At 36.8% G+C, this 20,144-nt stretch overlaps 1 protein-coding gene across 1 annotated transcript in view; it reads left to right on the top strand.

The window, feature by feature from the left end:
* HIBCH (3-hydroxyisobutyryl-CoA hydrolase) overlaps positions 1-20,144 on the top strand; it is a 37,879-nt gene that overhangs the window by 472 nt on the left and 17,263 nt on the right. Inside the window, exons 2-7 of the mRNA XM_054278006.1 lie at positions 478-520; positions 1,320-1,460; positions 2,349-2,433; positions 3,235-3,315; positions 5,267-5,319; positions 17,769-17,847. Of these exons, the coding sequence (XP_054133981.1) occupies positions 478-520; positions 1,320-1,460; positions 2,349-2,433; positions 3,235-3,315; positions 5,267-5,319; positions 17,769-17,847 (482 nt within the window). The remainder of the gene's footprint in view (positions 1-477; positions 521-1,319; positions 1,461-2,348; positions 2,434-3,234; positions 3,316-5,266; positions 5,320-17,768; positions 17,848-20,144) is intronic.

Genomic DNA, 20,144 nt, shown 5'->3' with positions numbered 1-20,144 from the left:
AACCTTGTGTAAATGTATGTGAAATGTGTACACACGAGGGCAGGTTTGTGTCATTGAAGCTTTTGGAAATAGACGAAGGTTTTGACATGAGGTTTTTTGTTGTTTTTTTTTGGTTTTGTTTTTTTTTTTTAAATGTTTAAGTTTAAGCTCGTAAAGAGGCTGTCAATCTTTAAAAGACACACAGTGTCAATCATATCCCAAACCCCTCTGTCCTGGTCTCTTTAGGTTCTCCTAACTTGAAAACATGAGTAGCTGACATTGGTATCCGCTATTTATTTACTAGTAAGCAAAGAATTTCCAACTGTTTCAATAACAAAATTTTGCCCTAATTTAATTGATTCTTATGAGGAGAATGTCAAGCACTTGTGTTCCCAAATTTTTCTGCCACTGCTTTGCTTAACCTGGCAGTCAGATATTTGGGGAATCATGTGGCAGGTCTATGGTTTTAACTGCTTTTTTAATTTTTTTTTTTTTCAGGCTGAGGGCACTCAACAGGCTGCAAGTAATATTTCAACATTTGGTAAGGACAGCATCATGTTTGAGTTGGAAGCTTTCAGGACTCTTTAACTCCCCTGAGGCACACAGCACATGCAACTTCTAATGTGTCTGCACACACTGGTTCTGAACACTGACATTTATTGCTCAGGCAATTTATTGCCCACATCTCTGAGCACTTGGTTACAGGTGTCTATTATACTGTAAATTAAAGCTTAGTTTTTTGGCTTTACTTTATAGATATTTCTTTAATTTATAGGTAGTTTCTCTGTTAGCTTCCGTAAATTCCTTAAATATCATCCCACTGTGAGTGTGAAAATAGTTGAGATCTTTTCTACTGTTAAAAGTTACTTGAAGACAAAGCAGGGTGTACATTTGGGTTTGCAGTGTCAAACTACCAATAAGGATATGCTGTTCTAATTTTTGCAAGTATTTTCAGAATGTCAGTTTTAAGGAACCATGGATTTGTGTTTTATTAGTAGGGTGGAGAAATTTTTGCTTGTTTGATGCGGGTTTTTTTTGTTTGTATGTGTGTTTCTGTTGTAAATTTTATTCAACTGAGCTGAAAATATTATTGTAAAACAATGTGTGGTCCAAAAACTTGTCTGAGTTTTATTACTCTCAAAGTAGTTTCTAAAGAACTGTTTAGGAAATGCAAATAGAAGTACAGAGGAAAAAGTTAGCATACAATTCCAGAATGCACGTTTTGTGATCCTAGATAATGTGTTTTTTGACAATATATTTCCATAAACACTTTTGTAAATATGTACTCAAGTTACCTAACTGATGACATTTGTTTCATTTATTTGTTTTTGCATGCACAGAAAATGTCTAAGCAGACAGACTCAGCAGCAGAAGTGTTGTTGGAAAAGAAAGGAGGTGCAGGAGTAATAACTTTAAATAGACCCAAGGCTCTCAATGCACTAAATCTGCCTATGATCCAAAAAATTTATCCTCAAGTAAAGGTTAGTAGCTCCACTTCTACCCATCCAGCATACATATCTTATTTGAAAGCGGTTTTAAAATGCATTTTGACACTTCTTAGTGTAGTGATTTAAAGCATGAAAGTTTGTGTGAGTACAGTGAGCTCAGATTTATAGCATGGGAAAAACCAGGCAGAGTCAAGCAAGTTAGAAGGAGAAGACACATCAAAGAACAGGCTGTCAGACAGAGTTAAATTTATCATCTTCATAGGTAAATGCACACACATGTTAATGCCAGGACTGAATTTAGAGCAAGCAGTGCTCATCATTTTCCATCAGGAGTGCAGTACCATTTTCATGGCTGAAAATAAGATATCAGCCACTAGGAAGCAGGAGGCTGTCAGTGTCATTCCTTAAATGAGAACTCATGGATTTGCAGGCCCTGTTCTTACAAGCTAGTGAAGTACCATGAGATTTTAAGCATGAAAATAGTCTCTTTTAATTTAATGATGCTATTTATCATATGCAAACTGTCAAATTCATTAGATACCAATATTTGTTGGATAACTGTCTGATGCCTTTTGGTGTTTATTAAATATTTTTGAAGCACAGCCTGAAAAGGTGTCAGTTTTTGATTTCTGTCAGGCCCTGTTTTGTGGGTGCTGCCTTTCTCCAGAGGCTGAGAGCTGTGCTCAGGTGTTTTTCTGAAATAGGAAAGGCAGCTTTGCTATTCTCTGCTCTCAGGGTTGAATAGGGTGCAGAAGTGACAGAAAGACATTTAGATTTCAGAAAGACATTTAGATTTCAAACTTCAGTTTAAGACAATCTATTTTCAAGTATGGTTTGATTTGCTTTTTGAAAAAGTGAATTGTGTGTTAGAGACACTAAACAGATTTTAGTCTTATGTGGAAATATTTACTTATTTTTTAGACATGGGAGCAAGATCCTGAAACTTTTCTAATAATTATAAAGGGAACTGGAGGAAAAGCTTTTTGTGCTGGGGGTGACATCCGAGGTAAGGACTATCCTTGCTTAAATATTTGATGTCTTTCCCAGTCACTACTTTGTGTTGGTTTCTTTGTTTACTGTGTCTTGGGTAAGCAAAATCTTGCTACACAAGAGTAAGAGATCAGTTGTGCTGACTCTTATGATATCTTGATGTGCAGATGCTATTCAAGATATTTGTCAGGAGACAACTGTCAGGACAGTGTATAAAAGAGTAAAAATTACATTTTTATGAATAAATGATTATAGCAGCCAGTCATTCTGGGAGGAGAGGGTTCCTGTCTCTACATTTCTCTTCCCAGATACTCATTTAGCCTCTTTCCAAGAAATTTGAAGGGCCCTAACAGGTAGCTCTGATTGTATTGGAAAATTTGTGTCTAATGTTTTATATGGCTAGATACAGATCTGACAAGGGTGATGAATGTGTCTGTGGTTATTTTTTAGCTATGTACTGCAGGAAATTTCCAAAGTGTCAAAGTTAGCAAAATGGTTGTAAACTGTAGGTAAAAAAGCAGCACAGGTTATTGTTATTAGAATATAGAAAAAGATATTTTTATATCATGCTCTAATTGACTTCTCATTTTTTGTATTTAGAGTCTTCAGAATAGTCAGTTTTAAGTGACTGCTCTAAATGTTGGTGTGAAAAATATCACATATTTAAATTTGAGCAAATTTTCTCAAATATAATAAAGCGGGATTAAGTAGGTCTCTCTTTGCTGTAAGAAAAGACCCAATTTATGAGCTTTATTTTCTTTTACTTGTATTTTCTATCAAACTTACAGTTATCTTTGGAATTTTTATTTCTCTTAAGCCATCACAGAAGCGGGAAAAGTTGGAGGTAAACTGATACAAGATTTCTTCATAGGAGAATACAGGCTGAACAATGCCATTGGTATGTTAACAGCAATTTCTGAAACAGTACAATTCTCATAACACTGGCTTCAAATGTAAATTTATCTCTTTGATAATCTGTTAAAGACTGTGGTAACATCAGAGAAGTAGTAAATTTTTTTTTCCAAGTTCAATAGCAGTAATATGACATATCCCATTTTTACACCTTGCATGCAGAATGTGTTTCTTTTGTTTGAGTTATTGTGACAGCTCCTTTATCCCATCCCATTGTTCTGGTTAATTCTATTTCCTCTGTGGGAGAATTAGTTTTAGCTGTAGACACTGCAATTCTGCCCTAAGTATCATTGATCTCCTTCAAGGAAGACCTGAGGTAAAAATAGATGTGTGGAAAATCATTAATATTCAGTCAGAAAGCAAAAGATTCAATTATATGAATGCTTTCCATTTAAATAGACTGCATGAAAGACTAGGGCTGCACAACTCAGGAGTGAGCTGCCTTAGTTTATTGCAGAGACACTGGGTGAAGTATATTAAAAAAGGATATTAATTCTTTAGGGTAAAAGTCAAGAGTTGAAGGTTTTGATGAGAAGAAACTACTCCAAACATATTTTAATTGAATACAGTTTGAGTTTTAAAATATGGTATCCTGTCTTAGTCACTACAGGAGGAGGGGTGCCGTTGCTTGCATTGACAGAAGAGCACAGTATTAGAGAAATTCCTGAAAAGTTACTTTTGCTTTGTTTGACAGTTTCAGGACTGAGCATGCTTGTCATGTGCCTTTCTTTCCTTCACCAATACAAAGCAGAAAAATAGTTTAAGGTTTCAAATAGTTGAGGAAAAAATAGTATTACCATGCCAGTTGAACTTGGTGATGATTCTGTTGCAAGGGCACATAATTTAAAAGTCTGTTTTCATATTTTTATTTTTAATAATTAGCTGTTTGATATCTCTAATGCATGTAATTACAAAACCTAGATTTTTGCTAGCTTTAGTATGACTGTATTTCTTTAAGCCTGAAATTTCTGCTAAAAATATTTATTTATATTTTATATTTCATAACTTAAAAATACAGCAGGGAGCTGCTGCCACAGCATTGCAATGGGAAAGGCTTGCTGCTGTAGAAATTTGGTTCAGGGAGTAGCATCTACAGCCCATGCATTATCTTGTGTGTTCATGTAAGAACAAAGTTCAAAATACAATTCTCTTAACATTTTGTAACTACTGATTTGAAGGATTGAACTGCCTTTTAAAATAGTTTATTTTAAGAACAAGGCTCTGTATAGTTGTTACAGAAAAACTCACAACATGGTTGCAGGGGATACCTGTATCAGCAGTAATTCTGAGCTGAAAACACTGAATACAGGGCAGCTGTTTCATTCACAGTCAAGTTCTGAGTCTTTCCATGAATGGCAATTTGGTTTAGTTTTGTGCCTTCTAAAGGGCCCAAGAGATGAAGTTGGTAATTCAGGACATTGTCACTGAACCTGCCTGCACCATGTTCAGGGCTGTGTGCAAGAGCTGCCATGACAGAACATGCCTGCACTGCCGAATTTACAGTCACATTGTGGCTGAACCCACCCATCCTTCTGGCTTTGTAATGAAGCCCTGAAGGGCTGGAACACACCCTGTGCTCCTAATCCAGGCTGTGAGAGGGGGTGAAAGGGCATCTGCTGTGTCCCAACATCACACAGAGCTATTTGTGCTGGCTGAACTGTCAGGTACTCACATAACAAACAATCCACTGTTTGATAGCTGTATAATGTTCTCTTACAACACTCACAATCCTGTAAATCAGAAACTGCTGTTTCTTTTCATTACTTAAGAATTACATTAGCTACCTTCATTTTAAGATGATAATGTGATTACTGCTTAAATTCCCATTTATTTTCTGCTGCTCTTGCTGAAGATGTAGGGAAACCTGTCATGTGGCAGCTAGGCACAGGTCCACTCTTGAAAAAGATGGATGATTGTTTTCCTTTACATTTTTACAGGCACCTGCAAGAAGCCATATGTGGCACTTATTGATGGCATTACAATGGGAGGGGTAAGTTAAGGACCTTACCTGATTGTTTTAAAGTCATCTCATGTTGTGTCTGAGTTGAATGAAGCACACACAAGGCATTTCCAACCTGTGGATTGAAGAACAAACATCATAATCTGAACCTTTGTCTCTTGCTTGTCTGGGTACTCTGCTGCCCTTGTAGGACCTCTGCTGTTCCTTGGTAGCTAGTGCAAGTGCTTCCTCTGGGAAAGGAGCAGAATCCCCTCTCAAAGGTTCTCAGAGTACCCAGGGGGAGTTCAGATACTATATAAAAATCTGAGAACAGTTCTCCATTCTGAGTGTATTAAAAATAGAATTGTATAAAAATACATTTAAAGAGCAGCTCTTTGAGAAATTGGGAATTCTAAGCTACACCTTAACAGACATTCATGAGTTCTGTATTTTTCCAGCAAATACTCTGGAAATGCATTTACTTTCTCACCTCTGTAGTACTTTTAAATAATAATTTGTGGGATAGTGATTCCACACAACTCACCCAGGGCTGCACCTTATTACTAAAGCATCACAGAGAACACTCCATCATATTGCTAGTTATACTAGCAGTGTTAATAATTATTTATTAAAAAATTAGCACTGCTCAGCATTAATAATTTTTTCAGCAATTGCTGTCTGCACCATATTTTACAGCAATTCTGTAAGCACCATAAGTAGACAAAAGAGCAATGCCATGCTTTTTTTACATGCTAAAATACTGTTCTAGTGATTTTCACATCTGTAGGATATATTTGCAGCACATCAGAGAGTGGATTAAAATAATCTTCAGTTATTTTTAACACTGAGTTTAACGATGAAGCCTGTCTGCCATGGCACTGCTTAGATTTGTATTGTTCTCTGGCATGTCCCTATGATATGGGTGTAGAATCTATTTAAATGAAGTTTGTCAAAGATAAATATGAGAAGTGGAACACTACATGATCCATGACCTGTCATGACTCTTTTAATCTTTCCTTACACATTTCATTTGTCTGTTTTGCTCTTCTCAGCTTTTGATCTAAACACACAGCAGCTCTCTTGCCCTTTCCTTTTTTGCTACCAAGTCCCAAAGATCTCACTAGAGAGCCATTCCCCCCAGCCTAGCATACATCCATTGTCTCCAGCATAAAGGGCACTTGTTCTGTAGCCCTTCTTGCAGGAAAACTGCTTTATTGACCATAGCAGTCCTGAAGGTTTGTAGATAAGAGATAGGGAGTCCATTTATTTTATGGACTTTTGAATAATAGGATGGAAAGCTATGAATGACCAAAACTGCCCAGCAGCCAATATCTTTTAAAAGGTCCTGCAGATGGCTTGTTATGACTGTGGCCTGAGCAGGAATAGAATTTTGTCCTTTGAAAGGAAAATGTATTTTTGGACTGAAAAGAACATAATGGAGTCAGATGATCCTGCATTACTAAGATTCTTTATGAATTCTCTTTCCTCTGGCAAGCTTTGAAAAGACAGCAGTTAGCCTGAAACTGTATTTTAGTGCAGGATAAACCAAATTTTAGTGCAGGATACCCAAATTTCAGTGGGATTGTGACACAATTTAACTGCCATTAGGATCTGAATCATAACTTAATTTGCTTATCATATCCTAGAAGCAGCATCTTTACTTCAGGGTAGGGAATTAGATTTTAACTCAGAAAGTATGCAGCCTAATTTAGTGGCAATAAGTAAAAAAATCACTTTTTACTTATTTCCACTAAAGAAGTGTGTTAGAAACTCAATTACTATATGCTTGTATAGTAAAGGTTGCTATTGGTGCACAGATGCCATAGATCTGTGATAGTGAAACCTGGAATTTTATCCAAAAAATGAACTGGTTCTGCTTCGTTATTAGCTAGGGGCTGGTAGATGGTGTTGGGAGCTTCATTAGCCAACAGATGGGGCTGTGGAGCTTATTCTCAACACCTTGTCTGTTCTCCTGTAGTTCATCAAAAATTGATGATATTCAATAGAAATATATCTTTTCATCTTTTTGTACTTATTTGGAACAGTAAGTTCAAATTTGTAAGACAAATTTGTTAGAAGCAAAGGTTACTGCAGTTTACTGAAAAATAGTGAAATGAGTTATAAATATCACATTTACTGCTAAAGGATGTGCTCTGTTGGAAGGAACACTGGGCACACACTCTCACATTGCTAAAAACTAGTTCAGATTTAGCGGATTTCTCTCTGTAAATTTTCTTTTTCTTGAAATTAAGTACCTGAACAGTTGACAAGAAATTCAGATGTTTGGGGCTTTAAAAAATATTATTGTCTGCAAATGGCATCCTAAGTTTGGTCTTCTGGTTTTAGAAAAGTCACAATCTTGTCTTAAGTTCTCTGGAGATGAATATAGATGATTTATAAGGTCAGGCCTAAGCTCTGGTTTTAAAAAAGGCTTTGGCACAAAGTAAATTACTGCGTCAGATTCTTTCTCTGACAGACAAAAAGATTCATAAAATTGTTTTTGAAACCTGTTTCAGAGCCAAATGAAGCACACTAGACAGACTGAGTGGTGGCTTTTCAGTGATTTGGCTTGGAATTCAAGGAGACTATTTGACAGAGAAAAAAAAAAGAAAAACTGGGCATGGACTTTGGAAGTTGGTGAAGATGGTCAAGGTCGCTGGAATGACTTAATACAGTTCAAAAATCTGTAAAAAACTTAAGTAGCTTTGCAAAATGAGAAGTATAGATTTTCAGGAGGAAAGGCCATTACTTGCAGTTTACAGAAGAATCTGTAACAGCATGAATAAAGAACTCTTTTTTGTAGTATCATATTCTAGAGCACGCAGGATTTAGAAACTTCCTGAGCCAGGCTGTATTTCAGAACCACAGTGCTAAATAACCATCAGTGGTCACACTCACCTCTCTGTACATCTCATACTTTTTGACAATAAGTAGGCTTGCTGTTCAGAAAGGCCTCACATTTCAAAGCTGAATGTTGTGCTTTGTGAAAAGCAACTTGTTGCTCTTTCAGGCCTCTTGTCTAATGCTTATTTTTTTACTGATGAGTAAAGAGAGTGTTGCTCAAACATAAGAATTCTTGGCCTTAGACAGTTTTCTACAGGATTTAATCCTTTAGTCTGGTCTCCTATGCAATATATTTGCTAAGTTTGTTTTAGCCTTGCTTTGAAAATTTAGGCTTTTAGTTTTAGGATGAAAAAAATCTTCCTGTGGGGGAAGTAGGTTTTAACTTTAACTTACATTTAAACAACACTTTCAGTGCAGAAATAAGTTTGGTAGAATTGCTAACGGTCTTAAATCCTTTGCAAAGCACTGTGCTTTGAGTTATTCCAAACATCTTATTTTCCAGTCATCACATTTAGGAGGGTTTTTCTTTAATATAGTTTGCAATCTGACCAAATTTCCATCTCTGACTCCCTCAGATTGTGGGGCCCAGTTTGTGAGAGCAATAGCAGTGCACAGGACTGACTCCTCTAATCTTTCCTCAGAGGAGGACCTCAGGAGTACAGCCTGGGAGAAGAAAATAGCCACCTGTGACTGGGTCTTTGGGTTCATGAGTGGCTTTCCTTTAGTTTTGTCACCACACCTGGCTTTTCAGGCAAGGTCTTTTACTTAACACTGAATCAACATCTAAGTTATTTACTTAGTTTCTTTAGGGTGACTGTTGGACAGTAGAATTTTCTTAAGAACTGTTTGAGTGTTACTCTCTTGTGTAATGTGAAATAAGTTAAGCTTTAGACTACACAGATGTGTAGAGCTGGGAGGAACATCAGTACTATTCCTTTGCATTAGGGTTAAGCAAGTACAACTAGATGACTGCCTGATTTTCACCTGATGCACTCAGAACTCTCCAACAGCAGGAATGCTGGTTTTTTCTAGATATGCCACCTGAGTGCTTAGTTATTCTTTCAAGCTTGGTTTCCCTGGTGTCTCATGTAAGTCTTCAGTATGTGTAATCAACACATTCCAGTCTTAGTCACAGCTCCCTGTGGACATTTTGAGATACTTGCACTCCTTGCTCCTAGTCCTCTCTCTTTAAAAGGGATAAGGATAGCTATTCAGCCTTTCTTATAGATTAAGTCTTTTAGTCCTCTTGCAATCCTCTGGAATCTCTCCCATTTGTGTACTTTACAGTTTATTTATTGCCAGAGACCAGACAATATTTTAGCTGGAGGATTCATCAGCACCAAGTAGAGCAGAATAATTATCCTCCCTATATTACAGAGATATTCTGTCACAAATAATCCATGTAAATAGCAGTTTTGAAAGCATCCAGTCCTAGGAGGCCACCACTTCTACTTACTCTCAAAACTATTACCTCTTTCCTCCTTGCCTAACATAAACTTCCTTCACAGTACATTTCTTTATTGCTTACCTTTTACCAATTTTAAATCTTCTTCCTTGAACTGAACTCATTTGTCAAAGAGTCAGTTTTGCAGAGCCGCCCTTTTCTTCAAAGTCTCCAAAGGAAAAGAAAGTACTCCTTTTCTCTGAATTCCAAGAACCTGAGTGCCTTATGAGGTGGCCCTGTGCTGATGAGGCTGCCCAGGAGTAGGGAATCCAGGCTGAGTGTTCTCCCCTCTGCTCTGCTGTAGTGTGACACCTTCAGTAGTTCCTTTCACAGCAGCACTGCCTTATTTGCACTAATTGCATTGTTGCTGTAAACCTCTGAAAGCATCCAGGCATTTATTCCATGGGAAGCACACTTACCATCTCTGCATTTGATTACACCTTCCTAAGTGTAGTTATTTTCATTTTGTTAGTTCCTCCAAAGCGAGATGGTTTTGAATCTTGCCCTTCAGAGTGTTTGCCTTCCCCAGAAGTCAACTGTGAATTATAGAAATCCTGGTTACTTCATCATCCAAGCAGATAATGAAGCTGTCAAATGAAGTTTCATTGATGATTGGCTCTGCATGACCTCAGCTGGGGTACCCTCTCAGTTTTATTGCAAACTGCTGCTAACTCTTTATATTGTTTCAGAGGATGGTGCCCTCCATTTCCCAGATTACATCTAGGCTGTGCTTCCCTGGATTGTTTGTGAAAGGAGGCAATGATGTGGATGGGGAGACATCACAAACATTGCAGTTTAAAATATGAACCTTTCTCAGAATGCAGCTTAATGAGTGATGTCATTTTAATCAAGGGGTAATGCAGGTGTTCCTGCAGAGAAACATATGCAGCCAAATTCCTGAACCTGCTCCATGGTTTGGAAATACTAAATCTATTGTGCATCTACCTGTGCATTTTCTCTTCTGGAATACAGAATCAGAATTACTGAATCCATATTGCAGTAGAAGAGTAAAATCAGTACCCAGTATTTAACTTTAGCTCTTTTTCACATTAGTGCCATTTCATTCTTAGCAAAACATTCCAGATGCTGACATTGCTAGAGGAATCTGCCTTTCCTTGTAAGTCAGATCTCAGGACCTGATGGCACATCTACCAATAGTTACAAACACCTGCATTTACACTTTAGCAGGATTTGGTCAACAGTCCTTACTAAATTAATATTTGTTCTCAAGTGAATTGGTAGTGATGTCATAAGCAGCTTGTATGTCATCCATTTTTGTCTACAGAATTTTAGTACACAAAGGAGCTGAGTTGACCAATAACTGTCTTTATCCTGTCCCATTTTTATCCAGACTGTGCGGCTGTAACTCTTCAGGAATGTTCCTTTCACTACCAACACACATCTAGTCATATAAGTTGTGTGTATGTAACTTTTACTCAGAAGTGTAGATAGCAGCATTTGACACTAACATTCAAACACTAGGAAACATTAGGATTAAAAATGTCACTTCTTTTGCCAACATGTGATGCAATTTTTAATTACAGGAATGTGGATTTACAAGTGGATATTGCCCACATACCAAATTTATTCATTTATGGTTTAATTTGGGGTGTAAATTTTATTGCAAATCATGGAAATACTGGTTAATATTTATCTATATCTGTATATATCGGGCTTGGGCTGACAAGCTGCAGCATATGAAACCTCACAAAATATTATGATTTTACATAGTACTTCTCTACTGTAATGGACATAATTACCCCTTTAGGCCTTTGTAAAGCTGGGAAACTGGAATCTGTGTCAGTACTTCTTGGGGCTTGTCCTGATTCTTATTCTTTTTCTTCCTTTTTGTAAGCATGTCATGCCTCTTGTCAGCCATCACGCTCTGGAACATTTTTGGTTTTGTTTTAATTTACACTCTAAAATCTGCCCTGGAGTAAAAGTAATTGTCATACTAAACCTAGATAAGCTGCTTTCCTGTCCTCTCTCTGCCTGTCCTCCTCCCCCCTCGTGCCTGTGTACCACAGAGAAGCTTGTGGCCTGTTTTATTGTCAGTGCTTCAAAGCTGAAGGCAGCTTTTACTGTGAAATAGAACACAGATTTTGCAAGTACAAACAAATAGTTTTGAGATTGCCTTGTGCACCACTTACCTCCTGCAATATGGGGTGTTGAAAACAATGCTGAGGCAATCCTAAGGAAGAGTTCACTCCTTGCTGCTGTTGCAGTCCCTCTGCCATCTGGCCATGCTGCTGTGCCTGCTTGGCTCTGGTGTGTGATCCCAGGGATAAATGGTGCTCTTCATTCTGTGGCTAATCAGACTGGAATGGCAGCAGCTCTTGCCATTGAGCATTCAGTGGTTCTTTCTGTTAATCATTTGCACATGATGTTATTCCCCAAAGCAATCATAAAGCACTGTCTTGAATACAAGTATTTTAAATTATAGCTCAGTATTGGTACAGTAAGTAAAACTCCTTTTCTCTCCCTCTCCTTGCTCTACAGTGACTGAGATTTTTGCTGGCTTCTGCACAGATTTGTTCTTTCCATTTAACACCAGACTCTTGCATGCTGAAAGTCTCTCTTTTTCTCTAATTCTAGGCCTTCGTGTACCTACCTAGCCTCATATTGAGAGTTATCTCATTATTTCCCTCCCCTTCCCTTTATTATAGATCAAGGAGTTAAATCTTTTAAAGAGAATTATCTTTGCCTGCTTCTCCATCCTTTCATATTTCTGCTCATTTTCCTCAGTTCCTGAGGAATTTGAGTGCTCATTTCCTCCTTGAGTTGTAAGACTTTCAATCAGTCTTACACTTTCCAAGCACATCTTTCAGCTAAATAGAACATCATTACAAAAATCCTCTGGATTCACTCCTGCTGTCCCAAATAACTGTGCCACTGTTTAAATAAACTTCAGATGCACGTACCGGTCTTTAAGAACAAGAAGTGTTTCTTCCATTTTAAAATAAAACCTAAAAGCTCAGTTATGCACTGAACCTGCTGGAACAGGTTCCCTCCCACTTGCCTGCCCTCCCTGCAGACATCAAGACTTGATGAGCTGGACTCAGGGATTTCTTGCAGTAGCTACATTTTTAGGTGATACAGAGGGACAATTCTTCCAGAATTTTAGGAACAATAAAAAAGCTGCATTTGCTATCTTTTCTTCTGAATACACAGGGCTAGTTATGTATAAAGAAGCAAAACTGGGATAAAAAGAATACTTTCAAATGTGAAACTAGAAAAAGTTGCACTTCTTACCAATTGAGAACTATAGGCTTTTCAGATCCAGGTCTTCTTACATTTTCTCATTTCTCTCTGTTGCAGCACAGGTCTTGTGTCCATAAAAAATTGTGCAGATTGTGATAGCTACCCTAGGAAAAATTGTTTGTGGTGACTGAAAACTGGGGGTCTTAAAAAGTCAATCTAAATCTGGTTGATAAAGGAGACTCACTGTAGCAGCATTGCTGCATAGAATGGCCTATGTGTCTTTTCCCCCAAGTTTCCTTTTGAGAAGAACCTGACCTAAATGATTACTATTTATGTAGTTGGCTCAATTTGTTTAAATACTTAGGGGTCAGAGGAACAACTCTGAGACATCAGATATTACTAGAGATGATCTGTCTCCAGTCAGATTGTTGTGCTTCTATGTCTCTGTAGCAATTTGGGCTGAGACTCTCTAATACATAATCAGTATATGGAAATAAATCTTTTATATTTAAATTATATAACATCAATATTTTATGTTTGAAAATGCCACGGTAAATTATTGAAACATTCACAATACCCATTGTTTTAATGATATTTTTAAAACACTTGTATAGAGTTGATTTATATGTCAGCAGCCAGAGAAAGTGATATTCTGTGTCCAGATTGATCTGTCACACTGCATTGCTCTGACTCACCATGTCATCTTGTCTGTTAGTATCTACAGATGAAATGGATTATACTCCTTGGAGTGGGCCATAACATTAATGATAAACAAAGATTAATTTTGGTTCAGTTTAAGATTCATTGTGTCTGGATGCAGGGGGTAATGCTCTTACATCCATGATTTTTGATCCACCGTAGCTATAAGCTCCTGCTGCTTCCTGAATCAATTCCACTCACTCCCTCTGCCTTTGAAAGCATGTTTGCTGGCTATTTTTGCACATTTGTTTGCAGACATATTTGCCCTTTGTTGTGTTATGCTCAGTTGATTGCTACATTTCTTTTTGGTTCCAGCTCTACCAGAAGCTATTCTCATGCAGTTAAAAATGTAGGAAATTAAGTCACTGATGAGAGCTGTTACAAAAGGACTTTCACTGCAGTCAGTATTGGTATTATCATAACACTGCTTACTCAAACAGCTAAAAATTATTTACCAGCCTGGTGAAGGTGACACAAGTAACATCCCTCAAGACCTTTTCTATTTATGTTTCTTTTATTGTGTTGCCTAAGCATTCCTAGGCAGTGATTCCTTTACAGTGTGAGATGGATTATTTAGTAAATAGCCAAGTGTAATGTGTGGTTTTGCTGTGACACAGTTCTGCTTTTCTATATGTGAGCAGGAAAGGAGTATTTATTTCCCTCTGTGTAGTTCTCTGTTGTGGTGGCCCTCAATTTCTGAATAACTTCTCTAAATTCTCTGATTTACTAAATGTGGGTCGTTCTCAATTTAAGCTAATACAGCCTTTGGAACACAAGAGAGTCACAGTAGTTGTATTTAATTTCTGCATCTGCTGGTCATGTTGTTTTTCATTAGAAAAAATACTTGTAATAAAGTTCTGTATCCATCATGAGAAAAGAAATGGAAATCAGTGATGAAGTTTCTATACACAGTCACATAATGACTTTTGAAATACAGCATTGAGTGGGCAGTCTTGTATGGAAATAGAATTCAGATGCTCCACATTCTTTTTTGTAAGTTTGTTGATGAACTCAAACGGAACTGCCTGTAAAATGAGGTGCCTCCCTGAGGTATGCTGACACTAACACAACACAGCCCCATGCTATGAAGAAGCTGCTGTGAAGAAAAAATCAACTCTATCTCAGCCAAAGCCAGCCCAGTTGTTTAAATCGGATGCTTGGTAATTTCTTTATTCTCCTTAACTCCTAGTCTCATTCTGTAAGTACCCTTTACAAAATTCAGCTGTCAGTGGAAAAAAAAATTCCAGCAGTAAAAGCCTGATTGACCACGGGAGTGTATTACCCTGGAGAAGTCTGAAGGAGGAAATCGGCTTTAGTATATAAGATCATGAAAAGTAGAACCTTGGAAGTGCAGAATAAAGTGTATTTTAATAAAGATATTATAGTTTTAAGACTTGTATGTGTAAATGCTGGAAGTACCTGGTGAAGTGAGCACAAAAGATTTTTTAATGGTGTGAAGGGCCTTCCTAGGGGGGGACTCCAGCTATGTAAGAGTTCAGCTAAATGAAAACAAAATAAAATTAGAAAATCCAGAAATGAAAGAGGAATGCATTTAGACCTGTGACTGGTTTGTTCTTTACACAGGATGTATTAAACTAATGAGTATTTGTCCTTTGGGTTAGATCTAGAAGGTTAAACGTGCAGTGGTATGCTAACCACTTGGGAAGTTACAAATAAACAAAAAACGTGAACACCAGTGAAGAAATTACAGGGATTTGCATCATTAACTAATTTTTCTTTCAAAATCTTATCTCAGTACTGGATTATTTGGAAACCATCTTCAAAGAAGCAAGAACATATTTGCACCTCTTTCTTTATAATGAATAAAAAGAAAATACAGTTTTAGTCTCTTAAATATACATCAGAAATAAGGCTGTACAAAACTTGGAGGCTATCTAGAAACAAATCCAATTATGGCTAAAGCACTCGAGAAAGTGAAATCTGATTTAATTACTTCTTTCAACAGAAAATTATGTCTTTCAACTTTCTATTATTAGAACCCACCATTTATTTTTATCACTCCAAAAAAAGAACAGGCTTGGAAGAGAAGCTCCCTTCATGGAATTCACACTCAAATCTTTGGTACTTAATACTCAAGCCAAAAATTTGAATCCGTGAACAAAATTCTGATTGTCAAGAAAACAAGCCAGAAAAAATGCTATGATATAGATGGTATTTGTATTTTTAGATATGGGATTAGAAAATACTAATTTAAGCATTAGAAAGACCAAAATGGACATGATTGTTATTTCATTAGCTTTAGAAAAATGGCAGAGTTATTGCTGAACATGCATCAAAATAACAGCAGGCTTTACTTAATGCAGTGAAAACATGCTGTTATGACATTAAAGAAGTTGGAAGCGATGAAGTCACATTTCCATTTCATTAAAGAGTTCTGGAGCTGTTTTAGGAGTGAAGGCAGCTTTGCATTTTCAGGACAACTAAACACAGGCCCATTGCTCTTGCTGCTGCACAGATGAGATCTGATCAGTGCTCAGAGAAAGGGCTAAAGGACAGATAAGGGGTGAGACATAGGGTTTTACCCTGTGCAAATAAGATTCAGATGTTTGCTCAGATCCCATTTGCCTCCCTGGAACAGCAGTGCTTCGTGTGCATACATTTGGCTTAGTTCCTGAATATAAAATTGAGTTTGGTAACCACTCACCCTATGGGTGCATTTCTCAGGAAATTAAGCTGGAATCTTAAAAACTTCATACATCTATATTAGAACCTGAGAGTGGCAGATAGTCATTACACAGAGGAAACTTGAAAATGTTTTCAGATTTAGTTGTGTATCACCCTAATGGAATAGATTAATTTCTTCTTGGGCAGAATTGTAAGAGAGGCCAGGGAAGGGTGAGAGGAAATTTACTTTATATTAAATTGAGAAAGCTTTTAAAAAAATTTGACATAAAACCTAACCAAAGATCTCTGTAGATAAGCAAAAGAAAAAAAAGTTCTACTCTCACCTTAAAAACCTTAAATATATACTGCTTGTCCAAGGGAGTATAATCCAGTTAATCTCACTGTTTTTGATGGGAAGTATGAAATACTGTGAAGATATTTGTGAAGACTAATAGCCTTAGTTGGGTCAAGTGCCCTTTTTCTAGTATTTGAACAATTAAAATTTTTATTTAAAATGTATTATATCCTCATCAGACACTGGCTTATTTTGGCCAATGATTTTTAAGATATTTTAGTTTTAACATGAAACATGGATGGCTGGAAGGTCTGGGTAAAGGGAAAATTTACAGTGAGAAAGGGAAGTAAATTGAAATGGTGGAAAGGATGAAAGAGAGAGTATTTGTGTGAAATAATGACTTGTGAATTATTCAGCAGAGGGTCTTGTCTCCAAACAGGATCAAACACACATTTCTATTGACAAATATGATGTAGATAACCTTTGAGAAATGAGACCTCAATATGTATGTTGTGGTTGTGCCCCATAATCTATTCTTGGATTACATAAAATATTTTTGTTTCATTTGTCAGTTTGCCTCTTGAAGATTTATCTAAATTAAATTTATTTTATGCAAAATGATTTTTTTTTAATTGGGACTTGCTGCTGCTTACTACCTAAATCCAAAAATATGGCATAGACAACACCAGAAACTTCTGAGGGAAGAGTTTGAGGGAAGGGTTTCATCATGACAGGCTGCTAGAGAATTGTGCTGGATACTTAGAAATGTGAATACTGACTTGGTGAATACAACTGCCCAGGATAAAAAAATTCGTTTCTAACCATGTATTTTGAATTTGAATCAATAATGCTGAAGGCTTTTTCTGCTTGAAATACTTGTGTTTATAATTTAGGTTATTATCACATTAGAAGAGCAGTTAATTATTAATTATTTTGAAAGTATTAGGATGACAATTTTGTGAAATTTATGTATTTTTCAAAAGTATTGGGGTTTTTTTGGTGGTGATTTGAAGTAGGTGCAAAAATTATAGATGGAGTAACATTAGCAAAAGGATGTCAACTCCCTTAGTAGTCCAGTGGAAATAACAGAGTCACTCGTGGCTTTTTGAAGTTATTCTCTGTATGACTCACCCATCTTTCAAAGCACAGAAAAAGCTATTTCAGCCAAATGATGAAGATAATATGATTAGTGTTTGAACCATAAAAGGCCTTTTAATATTTTGTTGGGCTACACATGGTGAATCTAGTATTATTTAAATTGTAAAGCAAAGCAACAGGTATGCTACATAGAATTGTTATTTTTATGGTTATTTTTATGATTAATCATTACCACAATTGTGGTTATGATTATTTTTACCAGTAATTTTATAACTGTGTCCTTTGCCTGTATAGGGAGTTGGTGTCTCAGTCCATGGACATTTTCGAGTTGCTACAGAAAAGACTGTTTTTGCCATGCCAGAAACAGCAATAGGTAAGTGTTTTAAGAAATTATCACATGTTAACATGTTTAGAGCTTCACTGTTTGTGTAATCAGGGTGAAATGTCTTTGGCTGAATGCTTTGGTGGTAGGGAAAGAATTTTAAAAGGGAATTGGAGATGACCATACATGAAAAGTATTTTCTGCTAAATTACCAGAAACTTCTCTGTGTTCTGGGAGTTGATCATTGAGCCTCTTAACTGTGTAGACTGACACAAAGGCTGGCAGGATAAAACTTGGTTTAAAAACAACTAAATCTTGCTACAGATGGGGACAGATAAAGTCTGAATCTCCCAGTGCAGGTACACCAGCTTTACCTTAGGAACTCAGTATGAGTCAAACTGGGTGTACCACAAGCTGCTCTGCAATTTTAGAGAGACAGATTTTGGAATTCCAGCTTTTCTTGTAGATTATTAATGTAGACCCATTACAACTGTGCACAGATTGTGCCTAGGCAAGATCACAGTGTCTTCAGTGTCACCTTTTTTTTGTTTTAAACAGCAACATGTACCTTGTGTTTTCTAATTTTTGATCCTACAGTTTCTTTGTCAATTCTGACAAAATGTCTTTCAAAAATGAAATGTATCCCAGAGCTACATAAAGATACAGGTGGGGCTCAAGAAAAAGGAGTCGGATTAAAGGAAACTCTCCTCATGCAGCTGTCAAGCACAATAAAGCATAATAAACCACCCAAATGCAAGCAAGCTCGTTACCATTTTAATTCCTGAGAGAAATATGAGAGCAATTGCTGCTAACTGATAAATGTAATGTAATTTTTCTGAACAGGTAAAGTTGGGATGAAAAAAACCAAAAACTACTTCAGCCCTCCAAGTATTGTTTTATTGCTGAAGAAAAGCTTAGTAAACTAAACTTAAGCTTTAACACAACATGAGTTTTCTAAGCTCTGAAGTTAATAATCAGTTGTTGTATATGAAAACCTTTTGATGTTAACAATTTGTATTTTTTTAACTAAACGGAGGTTCATTGGTGTATGAAATTATTCTAATAATAAAAGCACCTTCCCTTTCTTCTTCAAAGAGAAAGATATGAGTAGTTTTATATTAACAAGAACTATGTACTTTACACAGATTTATTGTGTTGACAAGGACTTATTTAAACAAAAATAGGCTGTGAAGACGTGAAGGAAAAGCTTAGAACTTGCTTAGGAAAGAAAGTAATTAAACCCCTTTTAGGATCACTTAAAAGTAAAACCACTGAAATCTGTTTGGATTTAAAGGCTTAGCTGTTTTGATCTCTGTGGGGTGTGTTTAAAATATCTGGCTCTCTAGATACTGTATTAATTGTTTTTTTCATGTGTTCATTTATTTCAGTAGGCTTGACACCTTTGCTGTGAAATGAAAACAAAGCATTCATTCAGCTGCTCTGTTTTCACACAATTATTCTGCATTTGCACAGCACCATAAATAAAAGGATAAATATGCCACTTAGCAAATCGAAAGAAAAGGCTGTTCTGCACTGTAGGAGTTTGCCATAGATAAGATAAAGCACTGGAAAGCAGCACAGAAGTAGGAAGGTGTAGAAAACCACTGGTGGGGAGAACAAAGGATGGAAGTATAAGGTACGGGCTTTGGGGTGAGGTTACACTTATAATGGATACTTCCTTGCATATCCCTGCTAAGTTTTTAGCTTTCTAGAAGTCAATACTAATAAATTCCCAACCCTCTCTGCCAGACAAGATAAGAATGTAGCAGCACTGCCTTTCTCCTGCCTGGCAAATGCAGAGTTGCACCTTTGGGACTACAGCAGAGCCTGTTCCATCTGTGTGAGAGCAGACTGCAAGTCAGCAGTACAGGCACAGGCTCATGGCCTGGGCAGCCCAGCAGTAACATAGCTCTACTCTAACTTCACTAATTGAAAAATGATTGCTAAATGCTAACAAAAAACCCCAAAATCAGGTATGGAATACATTAAGAGAACCTCAGCAGCAAAGAGAAGCATGTGAAGTTTTACTGAGAGAAGAGCAATATGTAGAACATGGACAACAGGAGTAAAATTATAAGAGGAGAAGGAAGACAGGAACATTGAAAAGGATACAGTAGAAGCTATAGCAGACTGTGCAACCAAGTAAGTTTAAAGTGGATTAGGTAGACCTTCAATAATCCTGTTTGTAAATTCCTTAATTAAAGAAACCTTCATTCAATTTAGGTTTATTTGCCTCTAAAGCTACTTAAGCTAATCAACTTCACAGTTTATTTAGAACTGATTTCCTGTGTATGGCCAAGTGGAAGGACACTATGGATCCCAATAGAAAGATGTTTTTCCTCTGGAAA

This window comes from Melozone crissalis, unplaced genomic scaffold (genome assembly GCF_028551555.1).
Source record: "Melozone crissalis strain CALT ecotype California unplaced genomic scaffold, PUWL_Pcris_2 ptg000023l_1, whole genome shotgun sequence".
Taxonomy (NCBI): Eukaryota; Metazoa; Chordata; class Aves; order Passeriformes; family Passerellidae; genus Melozone; species Melozone crissalis.
The sequence above is the reverse complement of the archived record's forward strand: the minus strand, read 5'-3'. Positions and strand labels throughout refer to the sequence as shown.